This window comes from Diorhabda carinulata, chromosome X (genome assembly GCF_026250575.1).
Source record: "Diorhabda carinulata isolate Delta chromosome X, icDioCari1.1, whole genome shotgun sequence".
Lineage (NCBI taxonomy): Eukaryota > Metazoa > Arthropoda > Insecta > Coleoptera > Chrysomelidae > Diorhabda > Diorhabda carinulata.
The window spans coordinates 62,844,309-62,871,845 of record NC_079472.1 but is presented as its reverse complement, the minus strand read 5'-3'; the positions used below and the strand labels follow the sequence as shown (position 1 = coordinate 62,871,845).

Here is a 27,537-nt window from a genome sequence, read left to right as displayed (position 1 = left end):
GCCGGCGAAAAAAGCATTCAAGAAGATCAGCAGGCAGATCTCCACAGAGTTGTGTCGAATCATCGACATCCGAAGATCGAGTCTGAAGAAATTGGAGAATACAGTGAATATACTAAAGTGGAAGAAGAAATTGAAGAAACACTGATATTATAAAATTACGAGCGTCTTTAGGATCATTGTATCCTAAAGATCTATTAGATTTGATGACCGTTTTTTACACGAAATGAGCGATGTAAAAGTGATCAGTGCAATCATCCAAAAGTGGAATCCTTATAGTCCTTTTCTCCCCTTTTATCTTCGGAACGATTGTACATGATGAAATTAGAATTTCAAAATTCAAAATTTAGATAGTTGTCAAAGAAATCAACGTTTTTTTGTACATTCCGTTTCCAAAATTTTCCAAACATCGTGTATGTTTTAATTCTACAGTAATTTCATGTTTTCGGAAAAATAAATGAGCAAGAATTAGTCCTTAAAGATGAAAATTAGTTTGATAGCGTACATTTTTCTGTTAAACAGAGGTCAAGTTACGACGAACCGTAAGTATGCACCTATAGGAATAGCGCAGGTCATTTTATTTTATACGGTCAATCGGTCAGTTTGTTTTAAACATTTCTACGGTTTTCACGAGTTTTTCGTTGTACTGTTTTCGTGTTTTCCACGTAAATGGTAAGTTTGACGTTGTTTCGGTAAATTAAATTTTTTGTGTCGAAAAAGATGTAGTTTCCATAATATATATTTAATTAAATAAGTATTGCTAGACTTATTAGGTAAAAAAGAGAAAGTTTTTTTTGACCTACCTCTTCTTTAACTTTAATGCACCTTGTTCAGTTCTTGGTTAGTTGTTCTTCTCCAAATTTTGCCATTTTATTTTTATTCCGTCGAAAATTCTCCTTTATACATCTCTTTCCAATATAACCAGTTTTTTACTGTCTTTATGAACACTCAAATCGCATTCCATAAGCAAAAGCTGAGTTATACATCGAGGACATCTATGGAGAAGTTGAAGTACCACTCGGATTAGATCTTTTCTTGCCGAAGATGGCTGGAAAGAGTTTACCAGAGGCCGCGAAAACGCTTAGACATGTAGACGTTCAGACAACCAAGAAGACAAGAGTGTATACCTTTTTTTGGCAGTTTTTCTCCCAGGTATCCGAATTTACAAGCTTTTTCTATGATATGTTTTCTGTACTTTCCCGCTTCAAGCTCTACATATTCCTTTTGGTCAAACACATTCTGTTTGCTATAATATAAATTGTTTTCTCTTGGTTTATTATGTCTATAATTTTTTGCAGCTTTTTCTAGTTTACAGAACGCGGTTGTTTTTACTTTGTTATCTCATATATTTGTTTTATATTGTCAATGCGCACTAGGGCGAAACATCAAATTATTGGACACAAAGTTAAACGTAATCTCCAATTATTGTTTAACGAGGAACCGATTTCTGTATTCAAATTTTAATTTTGGTTTTTAGGGTGGCCCAGAAGACATTTTTTTTAATTGGGAGTCTAGTATTTGACGTCGGAAATTGATTCCACACCCTATTTCCAGAAACTTTTACTTAGGTCACTTTTTTTTATCGGAGTAACCGTGTTAAAAGTTTACGGGGTTTTTCGGCAAACTAAAATCCTACTTTTCCATATGAGAGAAGTAGATACCATTCAATTTACAATAGAGTTTTTGCGCACACAGAAATTAGGAATATTTTCGAGTCGAAGATCGTAAATCCATTGTCTACATGTCTGAAACTTTAATCAAAAACTTCGCGATTTTTTTTTCATATTGCTATCAATGCTTTATTGACCTTCTTGTTTCAACAATTTTTGAGGAGTAAAGATAATAATGCGTTCATAAAGTATAAACGAACATTTAAAGCAAAGAAATTGGTATTTATAGGGACAAAATTTCGAAAAGAAAATTTAAGATAAAATAAAAAAGCTTAAACATTTTTTTCCGCATGTATTTATTGATGGAAAGTAAACTATAAACCTTATAGATAAATTTCTGGGGAGGTACATTTCTGAGCGACTTTGAGCGATTTTCTTTATGAATTTTTCTTATATTTCCCATTTAAAAAACACTTTGAGAGTCTATGAAAGTTCAAACTGCATTGACTTAAATTATGATAATGAAGTTGAATTATCGTAATAAAGATTATTCATTAAATTAAATATGGTTCATCAAAGTAGTTGTGGTACTTTTTTTTTAAAAAAGGACGTTTTCCATGGACTGTCGTTGTATTAGGTGGAGATTTTTAATTAAAAAAAAACCGACGATGAGCAATGATAATAGAAACTAAGAAGAACAACCTAATCAAAAAATATGAGAAAATTCGAAATTTCAGATATTGGTCGTATATTCAAATGCATAGGTTCGCCCCACTGTGAAATTTCGATATTGGATCTTCCTTTTAAACAGTCAATTTCTCTGATACAGTGCCGTCACTCATTACTCTACAGTGTGAGTTGTCTTCGTAGGAAATTGTAAAAAGCTTTCGATCTTCAAATTGCAATTTTCCAACGTATTCCTATTTCTAATCCATACTCACATTGTTAATTCTTGCTTTAACTTCAAAATAACTGGAAGGGCTAGATGCAAAAGGGTACAAGTAACATTAGAAAGAAACAGTAAAAATCGAGTTTTTACGTTTCGAGAAAATCTGATGATGCTACCCAGATCGTATCTTAGGGTGAACATTTTGTATCTTTTTGCTTCCAAATTTTCGTGAATACAATCATATCTTTGGTTATAAAATTGATTTTTTGGGCGCTAAAATAATGTCTTCACATAGTTTTTTACCTTTGAAACTCTAAAGATAAAAATCACATTAACGTGCTAAGAATTTACACCAAATATTATATCCTAACCTAACCTAATCTGACATAACCTAACATAACATAACCTAACCTAACTTGTGTTGAAGAACTAGTCAAATAATCATTTTCCAGACAACTTTTGTACATATCCCTCATCCTTCCGCCCTTACTTACAACTTCCTTTTGCATCAAACATTTATAAAATATAAATAACACACTATTTAATATTTATATCTTTCAACCTAAAAAAACTGTGAAGAGGACTTTTCCGCGTCCAACAAATATATATGTTTTAGTTCTACGTGAAAAACTGTACAACATATTAAATTTTCAATGTGATCGGTGGTAAAGGGGTTAAGCTGCTTAATTTCAAAAACTTTTGTAAAATTTTAAGGTTAGGTCACCTCTAATTAACTCCAGAGAATTGTTTTTTACGTTTCGAGAAAATCTGATGATGCTACCCAGATCGTATCTTAGGGTGAACATTTTGTATCTTTTTGCTTCCAAATTTTCGTGAATACAATCATATCTTTGGTTATAAAATTGATTTTTTGGGCGCTAAAATAATGTCTTCACATAGTTTTTTATCTTTGAAACTCTAAAGATAAAAATCACATTAACGTGCTAAGAATTTACACCAAATATTATATCCTAACCTAACCTAATCTGACATAACCTAACATAACATAACCTAACCTAACTTGTGTTGAAGAACTAGTCAAATAATCATTTTCCAGACAACTTTTGGACATATCCCTCAACCTTCCGCCCTTACTTACAACTTCCTTTTGCATCAAACATTTATAAAATATAAGTAACACACTATTTAATATTTATATCTTTCAACCTAAAAAAACTGTGAAGAGGACTTTTCCGCGTCCAACAAATATATATGTTTTAGTTCAACGTGAAAAACTGTACAACATATTAAATTTTCAATGTGATCGGTGGTGAAGGGGTTAAGCTGCTTAATTTCAAAAACTTTTGTAAAATTTTAAGGTTAGGTCACCTCTAATTAACTCCAGAGAATTGTTTTTTACGTTTCGAGAAAATCTGATGATGCTACCCAGATCGTATCTTAGGGTGAACATTTTGTATCTTTTTGCTTCCAAATTTTCGTGAATACAATCATATCTTTGGTTATAAAATTGATTTTTTGGGCGCTAAAATAATGTCTTCACATAGTTTTTTATCTTTGAAACTCTAAAGATAAAAATCACATTAACGTGCGAAGAATTTACACCAAATATCATATCCTAACCTAACCTAATCTGACATAACCTAACATAACATAACCTAACCTAACTTGTGTTGAAGAACTAGTCAAATAATCATTTTCCAGACAACTTTTGGACATATCCCTCATCCTTCCGCCCTTACTTACAACTTCCTTTTGCATCAAACATTTATAAAATATAAGTAACACACTATTTAATATTTATATCTTTCAACCTAAAAAAACTGTGAAGAGGACTTTTCCGCGTCCAACAAATATATATGTTTTAGTTCTACGTGAAAAACTGTACAACTTATTAAATTTTCAATGTGATCGGTGGTAAAGGGGTTAAGCTGCTTAATTTCAAAAAATTTTGTAAAATTTTAAGGTTAGGTCACCTCTAATTAACTCCAGAGAATTGTTTTATCGCATTTTATTTACCATTATTCAACGCCCTTAAAAGTCTTATATAGTGTACCAAATTTGGTATTTTCACGTTTAAGGGCTGCAAAGAACTTAATTTTTTTCGAAATTTTGAACGTTCTAATTTCAAACGGATACAACTTGATATAGAGGTGTATCGTTCCCAATCTTCATATTTTGAGCTTCCCTGTAGGCCTCTGCCCTGTTAAGATTCAGAACACCCTATATAACATTTGTTTAGATCTTTATTTGATTTAATTATAAAACATGATCATAGTTCAACCCCCAAATGTTCTGATTTCCAAATATGAAAAATATAATGCATTCCATTATATTTAAAAGGATATTTCAATCCGAAATTTATCAATTCATGAAGAATTACAATGACACATCAAATGATATGCGATTTGTGTGATTCGTGGAATTATTATTTTGTCGATCCTTGCCCAAGGGACGAAAACAAATATGTAAACAGCATCAGTAATCATTGTTAATCGGGTGATTAATACCAAATGTATTAATCCTTGAATTGCAAATCAACGAAGGGTAATATATTTTATTTTTTCTTTTTTTGATCACCAAATGTATAAAGGAGAAATCATTAGACCCCTAGGAGTCGAGATATTTATGTTTGGAGTTAAAAATAGAGATTTTCTCAGTAAACCCCTAGGATATGATTTTTTTTTCAATTCTAATCGGATTTAGCTGAGATTTTCGAATACATTTTATAGAAATTTTTATTTACGACGTGCAGACATGCTGTTTTGGGATTCTCGAAGAGGGATTATCTGTTTGGAACCAAATTTATCTCAGTGATTAAACGTTAGAACAAAAAATTTGGATTGAAGGAATGGGATTTTGAATTCTCTTGAATACTGAATATTCCCCTTCGTTCTTTATTTTCTTTGTTAGTGAATGTAATTTAAGAAATCGAAATAAAACATTTTGTGTATCTACTTATCATGCAATTCAATTATCATTTCTTAAAAATCGTGACGTATTTGTTGTGACTAACTGGGTATCCCCTGGAAACCCTAATGCTCAAGTTCATATATTATATCGGTGAGGGAATCGCCACTTTTACTGAATGAATCGATATTTTACCGTTTTAATAACTGAAATACAGTTGACCCAATAACCTTGCTCCCTTTTGCGCACATACTTGTCACGATTTGTTTACCTTAACCTACCTAAATTTGTTTCGTAAACAAATATAATGTTTAAACTGATTTGCATGATGCAAGGTTATGGAAATTCAGCATTTAAGTTGGTAGTAATAATGTTTAATTAGGTTATGTTTCACGTAGTTTGAGGTTATACGTATCTAGTGCATAATGGTTTCCGATACACACACACACACTTCGTAAAATTCGTGCAGCTGCGGTTCTATGGATGTGAGGCTGCGGCTCTTTAGTTCCAAACGCAAATATTATTGATTTTATCAAAAAAAATTATAAATTAACAAGTACTAGGCATCGATTCTATCAGCAACTTGTACGAGCTTTTTTTAAGCCTTCTACCTCGTGACACACGTCAAGGATTACTTCATACATGTGAAGAATGTATGTTGGACACTCCATATCCCGAAACTTCTTCTCGATATATGTATTAGCAGTTATACCTCTTCTTTCGTGTACGCGATCGCCTCTACAAATGAATACATGGTCGGTTCGTGCTCTTATAGATATTGCACTCCAGATCATGCAGGAACCACCTCCATAAGCGCTCCACTATTCAAAGAAGCAATCTGCTAATCGCTCTCTTGGTCTTCTGTACACTTTCACAGAACAGATGCCCATTGATCCATTCATATGTTCCTGACCAAAACGCAGGTGTGCTTGCCGATGAGCTGGAATAAGTTTTGAACCAATCGCAGGTGTTTTAGGGGTAAGGTTATTTTCCTGCTGTCTTACGACTAATAGTCACATCTCGCACCTCACAGAGCTGTCGATGCAGGACATTAAGGTGACGATTGACTTTTCCTATGAGAGGATCCAGTCGCCTCTAGACGCTGACACACTCTTCAAAGCGCTCGGTGAGTCGTATCAAATTGTTTAGCCTTCCGCCAGGCGATTAGGCTTTTGCAACACCCCCAGGTGGTAGCCGTATGATGGTCGGCAACTTTTGTTTCATTTCACTTTGTAATTCACTCTTAATGATGATTTGATTTGCTATGAAAAAATAAACGTCGTCGCAAACACCTTCCATGGCATTCAAATAATATTCGCTTATTATTTTGGAATGTTTCCAATACACAAATTCTAAACACTCTTTACACAATTTTATAAAGCTTGATTTTCTCTCTTTGAAGTTTTCGACAGCTCTTTTCTGATAATAAAGGCTTCACATCTATGGAAAGGTTTTTTATGTCTGATCTGGCATACAACTGTTCTTTCATTAAGTCTTAAGCCAGATTTTTGAGAAAAATATTTCTTGAAGTAGGAGCTTCTACTGGTAATCCTGATTTGAACAATATCTATTTTTTGATCCCTGCTACGTTCATTATATGATGAAACTTACCATCGGGCATTTTGTTACTCTTTTCGCCGAGTAACCGGCGCATAATTTGTTGACAGTGTCAATTCCTTCGGTTGTATTTTAAGTCATAATCATTCCTAGCTTCTTGGTGCCTGTCGATTTCATCATTATCATGCATACTTTAAATCAAAAGTACACAAACAACCATTGGCAACTCTATTTGGTTTGGAAGCCGAACAGATCGCTTACCAAGTCCATTTTCGATTGAAGCAATAACTTGGATGGCTTTTGTGGTGTAGTATGCATTAAACTTGAACACACTTGAACACCATCGAGATTATAAAAAATGAATAACATGCAAATTTCTGTTACAAACGCAATAATTTCAATATTATCTTTATAAACCAACACAAACAAGTTTCATTTGTTTATCGGCTATTAAAATAATATTTGTAATTTCCAGATGACTTGAATACTTTTGGGGTAGCTAGTTATGGCAGAAAACGTTAAAGTTATAGTCAGATGTCGGCCTATGAACAAAACGGAAACAGCTCTTAATTGTCAAGTAAGTAAAAGAAAAGAACTCCGCTCAAAATGCTGTAAAATTGTTGAAGAAGTAGCGAATTTTGAATATATAATTGATTGTTATTTACAGCATACTGTTAAAGTAGATAAATGTGTTGTGGAAACATGGGATCCCAACGATGGTCCAGCTTTTGCGAAACAGTTTACCTTCGATTCTGCTTACGGAGAAAACTCCACAACAGAAGTGATTTACAACGATATATGTTATCCGCTAGTAGAAGTAAGAATTTTTATTACAAATAGTTTTAATACAACTTGGACTATTTTAAGTAGGTATTATTAATTAATCGAGTCGATTATTTATTCATTATTTTAGAGTGTTTTAGAAGGTTACAATGCTACGATATTTGTTTACGGACAAACAGGTTGTGGAAAATCATTTACAATGGAAGGTATAAAATCGGAGGACAGTCCTCAGAAGGGCGTCATTTCCAGGGCGTTCGAACATATTTTCGAAGCAATTTCAGTCACTAGTGGAGTGAAATATTTAGCTCTAGTAAGCTATCTAGAAATATACAACGAACAAATAAGGTAAATAATTATAAACCGTTATAAAGGTAATAAAACAATGTAGAAGTCATATGTAAAAGGTTTAGTAGTAACTACAAACTGAATTATTAATTATTTACTAAATTTTGTTTTAAAAATATATCAAAACGCAAAAGTAATGTAATGGAAACATTTATTTAACAATCAAACTTTGATTATCTCGCCAATTTTAGTTGGGTTTTACAAAGTTCAAGTTACAACTTTGACTAACTAACTTCACACACAATTAGCACGTCCAGGAAGGCGGGAAATCGTGCGATTCATCAAGTGATTCAAGGAATTTTCATAATAACCACCCCACCTCACGCAGCAAATATAATTATAAGGAAAAAAATCGACAAAATGGCGTCAAGAAAGGTCATAATAAAATGGCGTCAAGAAAGGTCATAATAATTAATGTTTTGTAGTGCTGTCAATGAAATATTAGCCTAGAATAGGAAGAAACGTCATAAATAAAAAAAAATTGTGATTATTTTACAATATACTATCCCTTTTATTTCCACAAACTTTTCAGAACGTCTGACTAAATCTTCATTGCAACTAGTCAAAATTTTTGTACATCACCTCTTTAATTTCATCGTTGCTGTTAAATCTTACACCCCTTAATTCAGACGGAGCTAGATTAGCGCTATATGGTGGGTGTTCAATCCCTGTGAAGCCACATTTGTATACAGTAGCCTTGCAGTGTGGATTAGACCTAACCTAACCATTGCCACTTGGTTTTGTCGACTTTTTATCGACAATTTTTTAGCACAAATGTCTTAGTAAGTCAATCTGAAGGATATGCTCGCAATCCCGAAATCTTGTAGCTTTTGTGACCTTTGCTTTTTTGGCACAGTCCCTCCTTTCCGATGCCACTCCCAGGAATCTTATCTGGATGTCGGATCTGAGTAAAGACCTTAGTTTCACCACTGGTTATAATTGATTAGATCACACACACGTTGACAACATTGTACTCGACTCTGATATGGCATACTGCTGAAAATTCCAGGTACCCACCTTGCACTAATTTTGCGTTAGAAAACTTTTTTTTTTAAATGCCGATATGTGCTGCAATTTCTTTTGCTTTTAGGCACCGATCACTTGAGCCACCAGCACTTGAATCATCTTCCAATTAACCTTGTCTCGAGTGAAATAACTTTCATCAATTTTAATTGTTGGAAATAATGCTCGACAGTCATTTACAGTCTCCATTCTATTTTTGATTTGTGTTGGTGCTAATCCTTCTTCAGTCAAAAATTTTAAAACAGCCCGAAACTCAATTTGTGACATTTTTCAAAACAACTTGACTGAGTGGTCGTTGGAGCTCCACTATAATAAAATGGATCGAATTATCTTCGTGTAAAGACTTTGAGAACGCACTCTATTTACTATATGAGTCCAAGAGCTCACGTATCGCAATATGTATTTCGATCTTTATATGAAATTGATAATTTGCATAATTTCATTATTACTATACCATGTGCAACTCAAAATACTGATGCTATAACTTTGTCAGCCGACTTGTGCGTCTTTCCACGCTTTGGAGTCGATTTATCACGTGCCTGACTATCAATTGGACTCTGGTGTGACATGATAAATCCAAGTTACATATCGATGCAAAAATGCGGGTTGATTGCTATTGAAAAGATCTAAACACTGCTCGGAATCATCAATTTGTCGTTGTCTTTGGTCGAGTAAGAGCTCACGCGGCACATTCTTTCGCATACTCAAATATTCATTCAAGATATGTTTCTCGTTTCATCAATACTATTAGCGTCTCAGCTAAGTCAATCAATTCACTTTATAGTTATCCGAAATTATTTTCTTGACTTTTTGTAATGTTTAATGGACTTGAGGTGTCCACAGCTTGCTTTTGGCTTCGAAAGTAGCCAAGAAGCAATTCTTTATCAACAGTCTAAATTCCTTTTATACATTTTTTTATACTAACAAAATTGCCAACATTTGATTGAATTGTATTTCAGAGATCTGCTACTACCACCTAATAAAACTCCAACACCTTTATGTCTTAAGGAATCTCCCAATGAAGGTGTAACTGTACCTGGTAAGTAATATCTAATGACAATACAACTGCTAGATGCTTTCTAAAATAGGCCAAATATCTTACACGAAACCTTAGTTCTCAGATTATAAAAGTGGTATTTTATTTTTCCATATTAGAACAAAGTTATTCTCTTACGCAATAGACTACATTCTTAAGCGATTTTTGGTAATTTTCTGTAGTGGGTTGGCTCCCCTGAATAACAGTTTTATTTTGACAGCTGACTGGACGATGCAATATTCGGTTATGTGTTTGGTTATTTCAATTTCATATATGTACAATAAATTATAATATTTCCAAAGTCAACTGTCAAACATGAATCAGTGCTACCAACTGTAATTTTCGTAACGCATATTTTTAACAAGGAACAATGGTAGAAACAATGTTGTCAGATTGTTGATGAAGGAAGCGGTATATTGAAATGAGTTTTTTTATAACTTTAAGGTTTATCTCTGCTACCAGTACAAAATGCGATGGAATGTGAACGACTACTAAACATTGGTTCAAAAAACAGGATGATTGGTGCCACTCTTATGAACCAAAATAGTTCAAGATCCCATAGTATTTTTTCAATCAGCTTAGAACATATAAGTAATGTAAATAATAATGATAATATTAGGAAAGGTAAGCCTTAATATGTTTTTTAATAATTTGTTTCAATACAAATATATTCAGTTGGTTCTTTCATATTTTTCATATTAAAAATACCTAAAAAATAGTCTTTGGTGGTAAATCTACGTATACAGGTCATAAATAATAAAAATTAATGTTCTTGTCTTACTAAAAAGTATCCGCCAATGCTATTCCTGTTATTATTGAGTCCCCATGGTGATTTCTAACGATTCGGATAAGTTTTATGAGAACCTCGCTCTATTTTATTTCATAACCTGCAAATTTTGTACCCAACCCTACTCTGGTTCGTAGTTTTGCGAATAATGATTCCGCAGGCAAGACAGAACGGATGTTTTAATAAATCATCCAGGATTCGGTTGTAGTTGAAGGCAATCGAGGGTGTCTTTTCACGTCCTTATTTACAACACGTAAAAACTTGTGTAGGATAGACATTTATTTCCGTTGATCTCTTCTCGACAACTTCATATGACAAATTTTTATGTGTCTAGTTGATGTTTCATCATTGACCATATTAACTTTGGGTTTCTGAAACTTTCAATATTTGGAGACCAATTTTCCATGAAAACGTTTATACCTTCAGAATAGGTAAATTTATGTAAACTTGGCAAAGCTGCACCACTAAAATTTATATATCGAGGTCTACCTCGACAGCGAAGCTAAACTAATGATTTTGTTTTCTAAATGTGGCTAATTTTTGAGAAATCGATGTATGGCTACTAATTTTCAAATAATGTGCTTATATTGTCAAAGTTTTTCGTATATATTTAATCATTCAATTTATTTATTTATTTTTATTAAACTGTAAATGCAGCACTTTAGATTGTAAATTAGATATTTCAAAAAATGGGTTTTAGGTAAATTGAATCTTGTGGATTTAGCCGGATCAGAAAGGCAAACCAAAACAGGCGCTACAGGCGAAAGACTGAAAGAAGCAACTAAAATAAATTTGTCTTTAAGTGCTCTTGGAAATGTCATTTCTGCTTTGGTAGATGGTAAGGCAAAACATATACCTTACCGAGATTCCAAACTCACTCGACTTTTACAGGTTAGTAGGAAATAAAGAAATAAATAAGAAATTGTTTTGGGCGCAAATTATATTATGCTAATATTTAATTGTGAAGGATTCCATTTTTTTTTTGAATTTTGACAAATGCTTCACAAAAAATAGTTTTCTATAAGCATGAGGTGTCCATACGTAGTATATTCTCTAAAAATAAGATTTTGGAGTATTTGAAGTTGACAAATAAAGAATTTTTGAAACATGTACTGTTTTTCGTTGCCCATTCTGTTTATATTAAATTTTGTTTCAGGATTCCTTGGGAGGAAATACTAGAACTTTAATGATAGCTTGTATCGGACCAGCTTGCAGAGACTACATGGAAACTTTATCCACTTTAAGATATGCTAATAGAGCTAAGAATATTCATAATAAACCTAAAGTTAACGAGGTGAGATCAATAAATACTATTAATGCATCTAAATGCTCTTGATTTTATATCTCTTCTTTTTTAAAACATTAATAATTTTTGGAAGATAAAATTTGACGTATCTACTTTTCTTTAAGTCTCTATCAAAACATTATCTAGTATCAATAATTAATATTTCTTGTTTAGGATCCGAAAGATGCGATATTGCGACAGTATCAAGAAGAAATAAGAAGGTTAAAAAGTCTGCTCGAAAATAAACAAACAAACAAAAACGATATCAAAGTAGAAGACTTAACAATAACGTCTAACGAAGAAACTGATACGAATCAACTTTATAATCATACAAACTTGGACTTAGACGTTAAAAGAGACCAACTGATCATTCAGTATCAACAGGAAATGAAAAAATTGAAATCGTTGCATGAAAATGAAAAAATAGAAAAAGAAAATATATTGAAACAGATTCAAAAAATAAAAGAAGAATACGACGAGAACATCAAACAGTTAAACAAAGAAATAGGTTTGAAAAGAAAAGAAGAAGTATCGGAAGCAGAAATAATGGATAGAATAGAAGTTTTAAAAGCATCTATTATTGGTGGCGAGAAGGCAGACGATAGGGAATTATCAGAAAGAAGGAGAAGAAAAAAACAAGCCGCTGAGGAAAGAGCCTCGTAATAATTTTACTAATAATACAGTCGATTCTCGTTAATTCTAAACTTTGAAAATAATCCGAATCATTTAGTAATAATGATTTATTTATTAATGTGCTTCGAAGCATTGAAAAATCACTTTTCCATCAAACTTTCCTTGTATATCGTAGCTTTGAGATTTCTACTTTTGTTTTACTCTAACAATAAATATCATTTTTAGTTTAAACAATATTTAATTATTGTTTGTTTCGTTTTTTAAGAGTCGTCGCTCACTTGTTGGCCAAAATCGAAATGAACGAAGACAGAGAACTACTATATAATCAATACAAGGACATAAGTTGCGAATTAAGAGTAAAAACGGACGTATTGAGAAAATACAGGCATAAAATGAAAATATTGGAAAAAGAAATTACCGACATTCAAAGCGAATTCGAAACTGAACGCGGTGATTATTTGGAAACTATAAGGAAACAAGAAAGAAATAATAAACTGCTGAGTCAGATAGCGGAAAAATTAGCGGGGACGTTGAAAAAGGAATGTAACTATAGGTAATAGAAATGTAGTTCATTATTATTAAAACAATAAATTTGTTTGCCAAAGTTGGGTTCTTACAGAAAAAAATACAGAATTTTTGCTTGGCTATTGTTCGAGTGAGTTCTAACAGTAGCAGAAGCTGTCAATAACATGCAATTTCTTGGATTGAGTAATATTCAGAAAGATAACTAAAACTAAAAATAAATATTACATCACTAATTCAATCGTGTGAATAACTAAGAAAAACACATATTAATGTCCTTCAAGAGCAATACAATAATTCCAAAGCTTCTCTAACTTTTCGATATCGTACTTGTAGAAGTATTTGTCGTTTGTTTCAAAATAGGCTTCAGTTTCAAAAATTCCTTCTCCATTTGAGCATTTTTTTGAGTTCAGCGAATAGCCAGTAGTCACTGGGGGCCAGAACTGGACTATACAGTGGATAAGGGAGCAGTTTGAAGTGTTATTCGTTAAATTTAACCATCGTTGCCATCGACTTGTGAATCCGTGCTTTATTTTGGTGAAACAGTGGTGTTTTCTTCGACATATGAGGCCGTTTTTCCTCGATTTTTGCATTTTTGATGAGTAATATTCCATGCGCATCCCAAAATATTGAAGCCAAAACCTTCCCAACTGACTGTAGTGCCTTTTAACGTGATTCACCGGCTGCAGTCAACTCAGATGATGATCGTTTTGATTCCGGATTGAAATAGTGTATTCATGTTTCATCCATTGTCACATATCGACGCAAAAATCTGTAAACACTGCTCTGAATCATCAACACGTTGTTGTTTTTGATCGACTGTAAGTAAACGCAACACCCACTTTGAAAAAAGCTGTCCCATAGTCAAAATTCCATGCATAATTGTAAAGACACAATTTCATTTTACGATTAGATATAACAAATTTGTGGAATTTTGGACAACCAGAACGTTCATCATCATCGGTGTCTATGCGACCACGTTTTAATTCAACAAACCAATAACAAATGGTTCAGATGGCACTTTTGAGACCATTGATGAGTTCGTACAGTGTGCTTTTTCATCAAGAAGTAATGATAAATTAACATTTGTTTTGAATTGTTTTGAAAATGACAAAATTAGCTTCACTTAAATGTCATGAAATTCTACACATAGTTTTTTGAAAACTGGTACTGGTAAACGTCATATGGATATGACAGTGGCAGCGTCATCTGTGTGTCAGTCACACGACTTATTGATTGATGTAGTATCTGTTGAGCTAAACAAGCTTTAAAGGATAGAAGGTGCATATATAAATTGACAAAATTTTAATAAAAAGTGAAGAGAAAAAACTTAATTTTCACTTATATTTCCTTGGAACATTAAACAAAAATGAAAAAAAAAAGAAATAATTAAAGAAAGAGACATTTTCTACTTTTGATTTTACTGAACTCCTTAATGATTGGTTCGTAATTTATCTTAGTTGCTATATCTGCTCCAATAGATAAAACTGCCAAATCTGAAAGTCTTTCTTGACCTATAGTCCTTCTTTAATAATTTTTAATTAGATTTAATTTTGGAAAGCTCCTATCAGCGAAAGCAGTACTTATAGGTATTGATAACAAAATTTTAATTATAATGTTTATATTTGGATAAATTTCTTTTAAATCGTTCTCTCTGATATATTGGAGCAGATGTTTCACGTCTTTAATGGAGTTGGGTAAATTTGGTATCCTCGTGCAACTTATAAGGTTTTAAGTCACTGCTCTCACCTACTTGTACGACTGTGTGTAAATCCTGACAGTTTTTCAGTATTTCCTCTTTAGGAATTTTTTTGAACTTGTTTAAGTCATAGAGAAAACAAAAAACCCGATATAACAGACTTTACATAATATTTCAACTGTTTTTCAAAAAAATTTTCTACATGTTTGATGTATTATATAGGTTATCAATTATATATTTATTTCATAGCTATCCTGCCACCTTTGTACGAGTCAATTAAAAGTTACAATTAATTGGCTCAACAGGCATGGGGGGCTGAGGCCAGTGTTTTGGACTTGAGAAAAGACGATTCCAATACGCGGGTTTTGTTAACAGGTTCTAATAAATACACGTGGTGTTACATTAACAGATTAGTTTTATTTTAACAAAATAGCTCGGATCATGGAATAATACATTTGATGAATTCCAATAGAGATGTTTCACACCGGAATTTTACCCAGCTCCAATCAGTAGACAGAAAAAACTATAAAACAAAGTCAAATACAGCAACGTCATAACCAATCTTGTTGTGGAGATATCCTTACTAGCCAGTAACTAATTTGGAGTATTTGGTATATTTAAAAAATGGGTCTATGTCGTTTACTTCGCCATTTCTCATGATAAACACTATAAATTTTACCCCTTCATTTATAGGGTGAAGTTTTAATGGTGTTATCCTTTTAACTCCTGATCCTTATGCAGGCCAAGATCTACAAATTATTTGATCTAACCCCTAAAAATATCTTCCCTTTAAGCCTACCTACCAAGTAACATACATACAGTGATGGAATTTTTTCATGTTTATCTTTTTGTTCACTAAAATTAAGGTTACGTTCACAAAGCAAATTTGTTTTTAATCACAGACAACTGCTTTGGTTTGTAATGTATGGGATGACATCACGACCTTGTGCGGTATGCCTAAGATAAAATAAGAAGCTAATCATTTTTTCCTTAAATTATGTTATGCTATTTTACAGTCATCATGCAATCCCTTAAAGTAAACTCTCATTTTTGTTTTAATATTTTATTTTCTGTTTTGTTATCTTATTGTTATTTTTGTATGAACTCAGCTTAATGAATGGAGGATTTATTGATAATTTTCAATAACGTGTGTGTATATATGTAAACCACCCTCGTGTGTATTAACCAACTTTTTTTATATAGCGATTTGGAATCCATCAAGGACAAAGCAATATGGCTAGAAGATTCTCAAAAATACAAACTTCCAGAATTAGTGATACTAAGGACGAAACTACCACCGCCAGGTATATATTAATTTTTTTTGTTTATTGAGTCCACTTAGTACTTAGGTCTTTCTACACTGACAGGTATAAGACTTGGGGTTGAGTTTCTTTTTTCTTCTAGTTTTCTCTTTCTCTCTGTCATTTTCTTTCGATCTTTGGTTTGTGGTGGTACCTCTTGTAGTTTCTTTCTTTTATTCTCAGTATATTTGTTGATTTCGTTCATCCTGATCTCTCTTGGTCTTATTTCATATTTGATTTATTCGGAACTTGTGCTCCAACAAGATGGTGGCAGCATAAGTTTATTATCACCACATAGGAAAATCCATAAACGCAAAGTATGGTTGAAGAAATTTGTGAGATAAAAAATGTATTAAATTGTTTCAATAGCTACCCTATTCACCAGACTTGATTCTCTTACTTTTGGTTGTATTCACTTTTAAAAAACGAACAGGAGAAATCGTTGAAGAATATATCTCAGTTCGGGAATGAATTCTATGAAATATTGTCGATTGAAGACTCATCAAACGACCAAGAAGCATTATTCGTACCAAGAATACTGATCCCTTAATAATGAGAACCTGGTTTTCTCCAGATCTTCTTTCTGACGTGCGTTAGATATAGATGTATACAAGGTGTGGCTATTAAATATCGAGTCTATGATTTTATGTAAATTTATTTATTATCGCTTTCAATATGTATCCCTCCTCTATCCCTACATCGCTCCATGAGAATCTTCCATTATTCGAAACAGTGTTTTTCTTCAGGACGTGTGCAACTTTTTCTTTCCCAACTTCAACAGAATCAAATATTGTTTCTTTTAATGCAGATTTAAACTTAGGAAAGATTTAGAAGTTGCACGGTGCCAGATCAGGCAAATGAGGTGGGTGGTTTAACATTTGCAAACTGTACATGGCTAGAAAACTCTTAAGAGACATTCTTTGTCAATTCCTATAGATTCACCAATAACAGGAATACTTAGTCAGATCGAACAAGATTACAGACTTTTTCGATTTTTTCATCGGTTTTTGAAGTGGAAGGGCGACCGAACATCAATCATCTTCAATATCTTCTCGGCTATCTTGAAAACTGATTGCCATACTCTTGTTTCAATAGAATAGATTCAGTTTCAGCTTTACCAAGTTTCATGTGAAATTTCACGGCAATCACGCTGTATTTTGACAGCAAAACAAAAAAAACATCCGCTATACAAACGAAGATAACGGCTACACTGGTTTGTTTACAGTTTGTCTTTGTAAGTAGCACCCCTTGTGCTTGCTTACAATGGAGAGGAAATTTCCTCGTCCCCGCAAAATCTGATGAACCCAATTCCATCAGGTACTTATTGAGAAGAGATTACTTTATAAAGTTAGTAAGGAGGTTTAGCTTACTCAGGGATATTAAAATGCTGTGGATCTAACGACGATGTACACAATGAATTGAATATGAATATTTTTTAAACGATCATAAAGTTTTCTTCATTCCCATCGTATGTATCACAATTTCTGTCTCTGCCAGTTTAAAAGTAGACCAAAATGTATAGTAACTAATTTGTTTATTAATTATTATTGAATATTTCTCCTTTCAGTGGTATTTTATTTAATAATTTTTGTAGGGTAAATGTTCAATTTGATTGGATTATAAAATCTCTTTATATAATAAAAAGTAGTAAATGTCTATCTATGAGCTGTCACAAATAGAAATGAAAATTCATTTTATAATATCCGGTTTTTCAATAATTATTCATGTCATATGAACTCTTGGATAAAAATACAAGCGTGTGCTGATGAGGTCCACAAATAGATCTCATCGTATTTCTGGTCTCGATATTACATTGAGAGATTTGAGGAAATCTTTTTCCGAGGAGAGTTAGCACCCTTATCCTCCCAGTTAAAAATTATCTAAGGTAATAAAAGCTCTAGCTCCATTAATCCTTTGCCTTTTTTATAATTATTGTCCTCGATGTATAACACGATACTTATTTTATATATACGATACGTATTATTTTAATTTTATTTAGTTAAAGAATACAAAAAAAACCAAAAAGGATTCAAGGACTCGAGACCAAGAAACAAGAAAATAATCCTATTCGCAGCCTAGTATTGAGTTTACACATCGAATCGAGTCCTAGAATCCTTTTGGTTTTTATATTATTTTTGTTTTTTTTAACTAACTAAAATTAACCTGATAATCAAGTATTTCCTCAGCCTTCTGTGCTATTAGAATGATGATTGTACTAAGTTTAAATCGTTAAAAATCAACAAAAGCTTCTTAAAGACTGGAACACACGTTCCGGTAAACCCGACAGGTATATCTGTGGAAGATACAGCTCATATTTTAGCTCAGTCAACAAGACGATGAAATGATCACTTTATTCGATTTATTGTTAAGGGTTGTAAAATGCAAAAATTTTATTCAGGAGTTTATATACTTAAGTTTCGACTCTAAAACATGAACATATAAAAAATGTAGGTCGAAACTGCGATACTCAAACAGCCCCCGGTCGTTTGGAAAGTGATGAAGACAGTCGAGAAGACGATTATCCAATGAGAAATTCTTTTTTCAAGGTGAATAAAAATTTAGTTTATTTTGTTTGGCTTTGAGTTTGAGTGTTGGATATTTGGGACAAATTGAATTTTGTGTTTTCACATGTATTTGAAAAAATATATAGCAACATCATACAAGTTTAGTAATCGGTATTTATTATTTCAGCATTTGAATTTCGAAAAAGTAATTGAAGTTTAATTTCACAGTATTAATGATTTTGTAAGACTGATATATCGAACTTTTGCAAACACAACACTCTACCTTTGAAAAATAGATGATAATATGCTTAGTAATACTAACAAAAATTAACGACAGTTGTAATACCACAATTATAAAGAATGATTAATGCTATAATAAATGTTGTTTATAATATTAGTACAGGGTTTGATCAGAATATCATACTCTTTCAGGAGCGACCACGGGGACATTCTCGATCAAAATTTTTGAAAATAGTAATCTTTTGGTTTAATTTTCCAAACGGTCACATTTTTCTCTTTAGTCTTCTGCAGTTGGAGTTATTTGCAACCTCTAACATCAAAAGGGTACGTTGCATGGTTATATATGACTAGTCTTGTCTACATTTTTCGTGCAAAGCACTGAATATTGGTACTTACTTATTATTGCCACAAAACTATTCTTGACATCACTTTTCTTCATATATAAATATATAGAAAAAAGAAGAGACGAACCTAGAATCTATATTTGTCACTACTGATAAAAATATAGCATTAACTCACCAAGTCAATGTGTAATGTGTCGAATATTCTTCATTCTACCTTCCTACCACTGATTCTGAGATCAAATTACCTTTTGTCTTTCTCTTACCTCTTCTCTCACAACTTATGCCTACTTCCTGTGTCATACAACAGCCTCAGCGTATCATATTTCTCCAACTGCAGATGAACAGAGTGAAAATGTGCCTGTTTTGCAAGCAAACTAAAAAGAGCACAATTTTCAAAGATTTTGACACCACTGCACACTTACCAGTCGGGAACTCCCAAAAGTCATCTATCTTTTTTTCTGTAATGCCTGATGTAAAGACACCAACACGATAACCGTTCAAAAGTGATTGTCAAAGTAAAAAAATTAAGTTTTGACAGCTCTAGAAAAAAATTCTATCTTGTAATTTTTCGAATTTTGTGAAAGAGCATGATTGTAGTGTTTTTTAGCTGAAATTTCTGGGATATATTGTTGAATAGTAACAAAAGGAGAAATTTTCAGTTATAATGAATAAACAAATAAAAATTAAAACACAAATTTAAAAAGTATTTTCTGTTTTAAAACTGCTTCAAGGCGAATAAGAATTCGATGCAAAATGAAATATAAATGATTCAACTCATCAAAAACTCTGTTATAAAAACATCGATTTGTTTCAATAATTCTTCTCTACTAGATGTCGCTGAGTTTAAAACAAGGATCTTCTACTAATTCAAATCCATAGACAAAGTAATACTAAACTGCGTATTCGAAGAAATTCGTGTTCCATTATTAGAACGGGATAAAAATAAAGTTAATGTATCTCTCTGTCAACTGATAGAATTACTCTTTCGTTACGTTTCTCTAAGCATTCCCAGCGTCTGAAATAATCTTTTGACCATTCCAAATGGAGACTAGGATCGTTGTAATCGCGGCGAAAAAATCACTAATGACGTCATGACTAACTGAGTTGAAGTTAGCGTTGTATTAATTGATGCTTAAAAAGCTTCATAATCCATTCCACTAGTATAACGATCTGATCAAAGTGAAACGTGAAAGCGCGTGGTCGTGAACGTGATTATTGTAACTGCTTAGTGTAATACAACACTTGTAATTTCTCTAAGCCGTTATCTCATTTTACAAGTCATCGTACAATGTAGCGACGATATCTCTAACTTAGACCAAAAGTTGATTCTTTCTAAATCTAGCACAGCTTTTCAATATAGAAAGTATATAAATCCGCAGTCAAGTTTTACTATAGTCTATGATCAAATTACAGATTTTTCCTTATTGTGTAAATAACAGATTGACAATTGCAAATTTCATGGAACCAGTTGTTCTAATTGACAACTCTGCATGTGTTGAATCCATGATAAACTACTTGTAATTGGGCCTGCCAGAGTTTTTACCTTCCCTCTAAATTTTGACTTGCATACAGAAATATGACAAGTGCCTTTTAGTTTTCTCAATTCCTCACAATTTAATGTGTTCTTCAATCCGCTAGATTTGGAAGTTCGGGTTCTATTGCCAGCGTTTCTACCGCCGTTTCTATGGCTAGCTCATCAGATTTTTTAAAGAACTAATCAATACTACCAAATAAAGTTTGTGTGATCCATTCTTTATCAAATTTTGTTAACCAAGGTAAAGAATTGAAATTCTCCTCCTCCTCCTCCTCGGTGCTTAAACAATAAATGGAGGGGTACAAACTTTGCTTAACGGTGAAAAAGATTAGGTAGTATGTTTAAACAACAATTTTTTAGTAATATCCATAAATACACACACCAGTATATAGTCGAAAACGTTTGGGAAATCATTATTATATTGATAAAAAAAATTAAAACTTGTATGATAAAATTGCTATAATACTTTTGTTTGATGTTTTTGCATGCTGCTGCTTCATAAAGATCATAACAACAATGGAATGTCTTCGAGTGAATCTAGCACATCTAGTCCATATTTGAACAATAACGAGGTACACAATTTCACATTATGCACGATTTAGTTTTGCAATCTAATTCAATAAAACTTCACAATCAAAGATATTATTTGTACGAGGGCCGTTTTTTTTTCAACCTCCGATCGCTCCGTGCAGACGCTACGCGGGCATGCGCTGTAAGCGACTGCGAAGCTGTCGCACTACAGACTCCGCTATTGTTGACGTCAGTCGGCGTTGTACTACAGCCACGTAAACATGTCCGCCATTATTGATGCTCCCGCCAAGTGTGATTCGTTTTCTACAGGCTGAAGGTCGTAATGGTGCAGAAATCCATCGGAGAATGAGTCTTATGTATGGAGAAAAATTCATGAGTGATGGTGTTGTGCGTGAATGGTGTCGAAAGTTTAAAGATGGCCGTAATGATGTGCATGATGAAGGGGACCAAAGACGCAGTTGACAGAATGGTTAAAGAAAACCGCAGATTCACCATTACTGCTTTGTCTACGGAATTTCCAGAAGTTTTAAGATCTGTTTTGTACTTTTGAATTCATTGGCGGCAATTTCCTTTGAAGAGGGTATTGAAAAGCTGTCCACAGATATGACAATTGTCTGAATCTCTTCAGTGATTATGTCGAAAAATGTACCAATCTTTTGGTAATAAAATTATTGTTTTATATGAACTTGTCTTTTATTTATAGCCTATCGGAGGTTGAAAAAAAAACGGCCCTCGTATATAAAGAAGCAACATTATTCACCACTTAATGACAATAACTAAATTTGTGATATTCATAATGAACACACCAATTACTCTAAACTTTTAGTCCCTGAAGACGATAACTTGGTTATCGAAAAGCGAGTCAGATAATGTAATTCTGAGTGTTGGTGTAGTGGTAGGGTGTATTTTCCATTTTCAAACGGATTCCTCAAAAAACTTTATACGGATGTGTATGGAAGTTAAAGACTGGACAACAATACGATGAATTTAAGCCACGAGATGTATTTTCATTACAACGTTCAAATCATTTATGAGAAATCCAAGCTCTATATTCCATCATCACTTAAAAGCGTCGACGACCTGATAAGAATTTGGAAAATGGAGTAACTTCGAAACGGGTTGAAAAAAGAAGAGACAATATAAGATTTCAAAACAATCGGAAACAGAATTGGACTATATAAAATTGGAATAATAATGGATCACAATAAATACTTTCTTGAAATCGTAGCACCTAAAGAAGAAAACACTAGATATGTTCGGTTTGAGAGATAGTGGCAGATAAAGAGCGATTGTGAGTCGAAAAAAGGAAAAATTTTAAAGACACGCTTGAGATGACTGAAGGATGTAATAAAATAAATACCAACAAAGACCTGGAAGACTGTGTTAGAATCCCAATCTAGTTAAATAAAAAAATCCGGAAGATTCTAGTGGGTGATTGAAAGACTACTTCAGAAGACAAAACAACAAAAATCGTCTGGAAATAAACCTCAATTGTAGAAAAATCCCTTGAACGATGTCGATGTTGATGATGGAACAATATAACAAAAGGACTCAAGGATAACAACATCAAAAATTGAATGAAATTAGCAAGAAATCGAAACAGATAAAGGTTGTAATGTCATAAAGATTCGTATCCGATCATTGGATCAAGAGACTGATTATCAACAAAGCCTTAATGGGTCTAGCAACCACATAACTACGAAGTTTTTTCGTACAATAGTTTCTACAGGGGTAGAATGAAAACATTTGACATAAGATAAGCTAAGACACACATAGATATACCTTCTGCCTGTCTTTCCAATCAACTTTTCTGTTTAAACAGGCGCGAAAGAGGATTAATGACTGGTCTTGATAATTTAATTCGTCATCTCCATGCTATAGACATCATCGACGATCCGGAATGTCGCTAGTGCTTGGAGATGAAGAAATTGCAGACGACGTTATCGGTGAGTGCCCAGCAATCACACACGCGTGTTACAAACACATGACCTAACCTAGTGACAGTTCTTAAACTATGAATCGGTGTAATCAATTTCACGCTGAGGACGTCAAATCTTTTGAAATTTGTATACATTGTTCAATATTATACGAATGGATTGGAAATGGCGTTGAGTTATATTTCCTGAAGAGCAAATAACAATATCTTTCAAAGTTATTTGGTTTGTTTTTCCTTATGTTTTCAAAACTTTGATATTAACAAGTAAAAGTTTGCGTGAAGCAACCCAGAAAACCGTGATCGACCACAAATGCTCTATTTTGGTTACTGATAATAAATTATGTCATTCATTGGAGTAGAGTAAGAAGAATTTCAAAAAATAAGACAGAATTGAATGATCTAAATGATCCTTTATCTTTAGTGGAACAATCAAAGCTTATAGCGATGATGAAGTAGTGAAAACATTTGACATCCTCTTCATCATCATCATCATCATCAAGCCTTTCAATCCCATGTCGATTATGGCTATCGCTTTTGGATTTTTAAATCCTTTTTTTTTTGAGGTCGATTACTCCTAGTTTTCTCATTTTTATTTTATTTATAGTTTGTCGTTTGTTTTGGCTGCTTTTGTTATTATTTTCCATTCTTTTCGGTTCCGGCATTTTGCTCTTCAATTTTCTATATTGAGTCCTCCTCTATTTCGTTTCTCCAAGTTATTCTCGGCCTGCCTCTTCTCCTTGGCCACCATGAGGTTCGTTGCGTTATTCTTTTGATCATTTCAATTGGTTGTCTTCTCATTATGTGCCCGGCCCAGTTGAATCTTCGTGCCTTTATGTATCTCACACTATATACTCCTTCCCCAGTTCTCTCTCTATTTCTTCGTTTTTCTTTACTCTTCTTTCTCCTTCCTTGGGCCTGTTATAGTTCTCATTATCCTTTCTATTCGGTTCTTTTAAGTTCTTCTTCTTCTCTTTTATTTATTACTGTTTTATTAGGGTTTTGTATGTTTTTATTTTGTTTTGTTTGGTTATGCTTTTGTTTTTTTTTTTGATGCTCTTTCGTATCCTATCCTTTATCCTTTCTCTGGTTTGTTTGACACTATCTAACATTAATTTAATTTTTTATTTCTAGACAATATAAGATGTTTTGAATTGAATTGAACTAGAAGACACCCATTTTTAAGATCAAATGATGAAGTACTAGATCTAGTAATTTTTTTTGTTTTTATCCCAATCTAGAAGAAGCGATATTATTTAAATAATTCTTAGATGGTTTTTTTTATTGGCAGCGGATGGAAGGAATTGACAGAGAGGATGTGATAACCAATTACTTTCAACCTGCTACTAAAAGAGTTAGTGAGTTACTTAGGCAGTCTGCTAGAATGGATCCCGCTAAAGTTATACAAACTTGGAAAGGTAATTTTCCAATCTCACAATAAATTTGTTTAAATGTTAGGTAAAGTGAAAGTAAGATGAAAATGAAAAAGTAACTTCGTGTAAGGACTCAGAAGTTGCACAATTTTTCATAATTCAAATTTTATAGTGGAGAACTTGGAGGTTCTTACTCCTTCACTTCAATCTTTCACTGATATTTTCGGGACATTCCGGAGCCTTCAAGTTGCTAGAATATTATCTGGCATTTCAATTTTTCACTGCCGTCTTTCACTTTTTCAAAGGGATTGAAATCCGAATGATGAAGTGCTAATCTTTGTCCAACGTTTTTCCTACTGGTTGTAACAGATATTAATTTTTTTTAATTACTCTATATGATTCCTTTGTGCAACTAATAAATGGGCATCTTAGACGCCACCTTATTATATCAAAAACTCATTTGGTTCTACTTTAAAATTGGTAATCAAATTGGATAGTATCCAGTAATTGAAAGAACAATTCATCTAACTTAAACAGGCCGAAATGGTCGTTTAATTATTTCAGAATTTGCGAGAAGAAACAAATCAACTGAGGATACGGATCGACGACAATCACCAACAAAAGTGAACCTTAATTATAGTACCAATTATGGAACAAACAATTGGTTGAATGGTAAGTGATTTCAATCAATAAACAAGATTTTTAGGTTACGGTTATGTCGCTATTCCGCAAGAATGAAAAAATTTCAATTTTTTGAACTTGAACAAAAAGAACTTGCAATTTATAAAACATACTAGATATATCCACAAAGTAAATTCCGTTTGTTTATTTCTTCTCCATAGAAGACTGCTACCTGGGATTCAACTCTTTATTATCGTTCAAGTGTTTTATCTTCTTTCAATGCATATTCACTAATGGATGTTCGCGACAACATTTTTCTACGCTTCCTTGCATATATCATGTTGTCCTGTCCATTGCCTGATGTTTTGCAGCCAAGATATTCCTTCAATCATTATTTGTATTGATATTTGTTGTTTCCGGTTGTTTACCGGTGCGTCTCGGAATTTCTTCGTGTTTTATTCTAGCCGTCCAAAGCACCTTAAGAATTCTGCCGTGCAGCCACATCTCGAAAGCCTCCAACTTGTTAATCGCAATCGTTCTCAATGTCCAGTCTCCCATGCTGTAGAGAAGCGCCGACCAAACGTTCCACTTCACAAACCTCAGTCGTAGGCTAAGATCAACATCGGGAGAAGTAAGCGCTATTCGAAACCTCAAGAATGCCTGTCGGGCTTATTCAATGCGACATGAAGTCGAATTGTTTACCACCAAGGAAATATTTTAGGTGTAAGAGCGAGGTCTGGACTATACGGAAGATAATCAATCACATCCCATTCAAATTCCATGGGCAGAAGGTCTGTAATGGTGACTAGCCCAAAAAACATCAATATAATGGAAGAAATTGATGGGCGTCTACAAACAAGAGAAATTGAAGCACAGGTCGGCATTTCTAGAACAAGTCTTCTCCAGATCCTACATGAGCATTTGAATATGACGATAATTAGATGGGTGCCTAGAATTTTCAGCGCAGTGAATAAGAAACGTCTAATAGAATGATGTGAGTGATTTATAGAGCTTTGCAGCGATGATCAAAAAAATGTAATGCGATCAATTGCAACGGGAGATGGAGTCTTTTACTAAGATCCGGCATCCAAAAGAGATTCCATAAAGTAGCATCGGAAATGGGAGACGATTAAAAAAAATTCGAATGTTACGAAAAACACCAAAAATGTGATGACTACAATATCAGCTAAGGTGTGTGTTTGCTTCATCACAATACTCCAGTCCACACTGCTTCGTGTTCCAAGGCTATTATACATAAATGTGGCTTTGAGATTGAACACCCACCATGTAGCCTTGATCTGAACCCGTTCGACTATTTTTTATTTTAATTATGTTTATCTATGTTAGTTCTAAGAACGCTACGTAATATTAAACATTTTAATTATAATATATTTCTTAGGAATACCATCGAATCATCATAACGAGTCCAAAAGACCATTTCGTCTTGAAGCATTGCCAAACATCGTCAAAAATCATAAAGAAAGACTAAACCAATTGGAATTTTTATAAATATCATTAATAAAACTATTTTGTGATATCAAATGTATTATATTTAATGAAAAAATGTAAATAAAAAATGTATCAAAACAAGAATGCTAATGAGTATAAAATAATTTAGTTGAATTTGGTTAGTGATCAATGCAAAACTGTTAAAATACGTAGTGAATCAAATAATACAACATTTACAATAAAAGGAACTCACCAGTGTCAACGAAACGTACATCGCTACTAACAACACACGGCTCCGATTATTTTTCTTTATATTTACATATATAATAGTAAAGAATATGTAACTAAAACAAAAACAGTACATAATCATCAAACCGATGCTAGTCACATTGGCGATCATTTGACAGTTGAACGACAGTTAGTTGACAGTGGGACGACAAACAGCTGAACGACAATTAGTTGACAGTTGGACGTCGATCAGCTGACAGTTGGACGATAATCAACCGACAGTTGGATGGCAAACGGAATTAAATAGGCAGGCATAATCGGTATTCTCGAGAAGTCTACATGGTTTCCAATAATATGGTCGAATTTAGTAGTTTTTGGAATAATAGTAAGCTAGTGAATCACAAAAAAGTTGGTGGGTGTCTATTACTATCGTCATACATAAATT

The 27,537-nt window shown here is 33.1% G+C and overlaps 2 protein-coding genes across 6 annotated transcripts in view; one reads left to right on the top strand and one right to left on the bottom strand.

Annotated features, from left to right (window-relative positions):
- Window positions 1-20,247, bottom strand: part of LOC130902780 (uncharacterized) — a 37,714-nt gene extending 17,467 nt beyond the window's left edge. The window contains exons 1-3 of one of the 4 annotated variants that reach the window (XM_057815070.1): window positions 19,846-20,247; window positions 19,599-19,797; window positions 19,476-19,512 (exon numbers count right to left, since the gene is read on the bottom strand). The gene's annotated coding sequence lies outside the window, so the exon portion shown is untranslated. Of the gene's footprint in view, window positions 1-800; window positions 1,206-19,475; window positions 19,798-19,845 lie in introns of those variants that run through there. The other 3 variants (XM_057815068.1, XM_057815069.1, XM_057815066.1) reach the window with 3 other exon arrangements.
- Window positions 598-26,999, top strand: LOC130902775 (kinesin-like protein KIF17). 2 transcript variants are annotated; one of them, XM_057815061.1, is made up of 15 exons: window positions 598-669; window positions 7,397-7,498; window positions 7,589-7,738; window positions 7,835-8,049; window positions 10,032-10,111; window positions 10,553-10,732; window positions 11,596-11,786; window positions 12,052-12,189; window positions 12,355-12,839; window positions 13,079-13,366; window positions 16,238-16,338; window positions 21,462-21,529; window positions 24,713-24,839; window positions 25,332-25,466; window positions 26,815-26,999. In XM_057815061.1, the coding sequence occupies exons 2-15, from the start codon at window positions 7,427-7,429 to the stop codon at window positions 26,922-26,924; spliced, it is 2,340 nt and encodes a 779-aa protein (XP_057671044.1). In that variant the 5' UTR covers window positions 598-669; window positions 7,397-7,426; the 3' UTR covers window positions 26,925-26,999. The 2 variants fall into 2 exon arrangements, with proteins under 2 accessions (XP_057671044.1, XP_057671045.1); XM_057815062.1 differs by lacking the exons at window positions 598-669; window positions 21,462-21,529 and adding exons at window positions 5,807-6,342; window positions 18,787-18,881 and having other exon boundaries at window positions 25,359-25,466.
- Window positions 27,000-27,537: the final 538 nt, after the last annotated feature.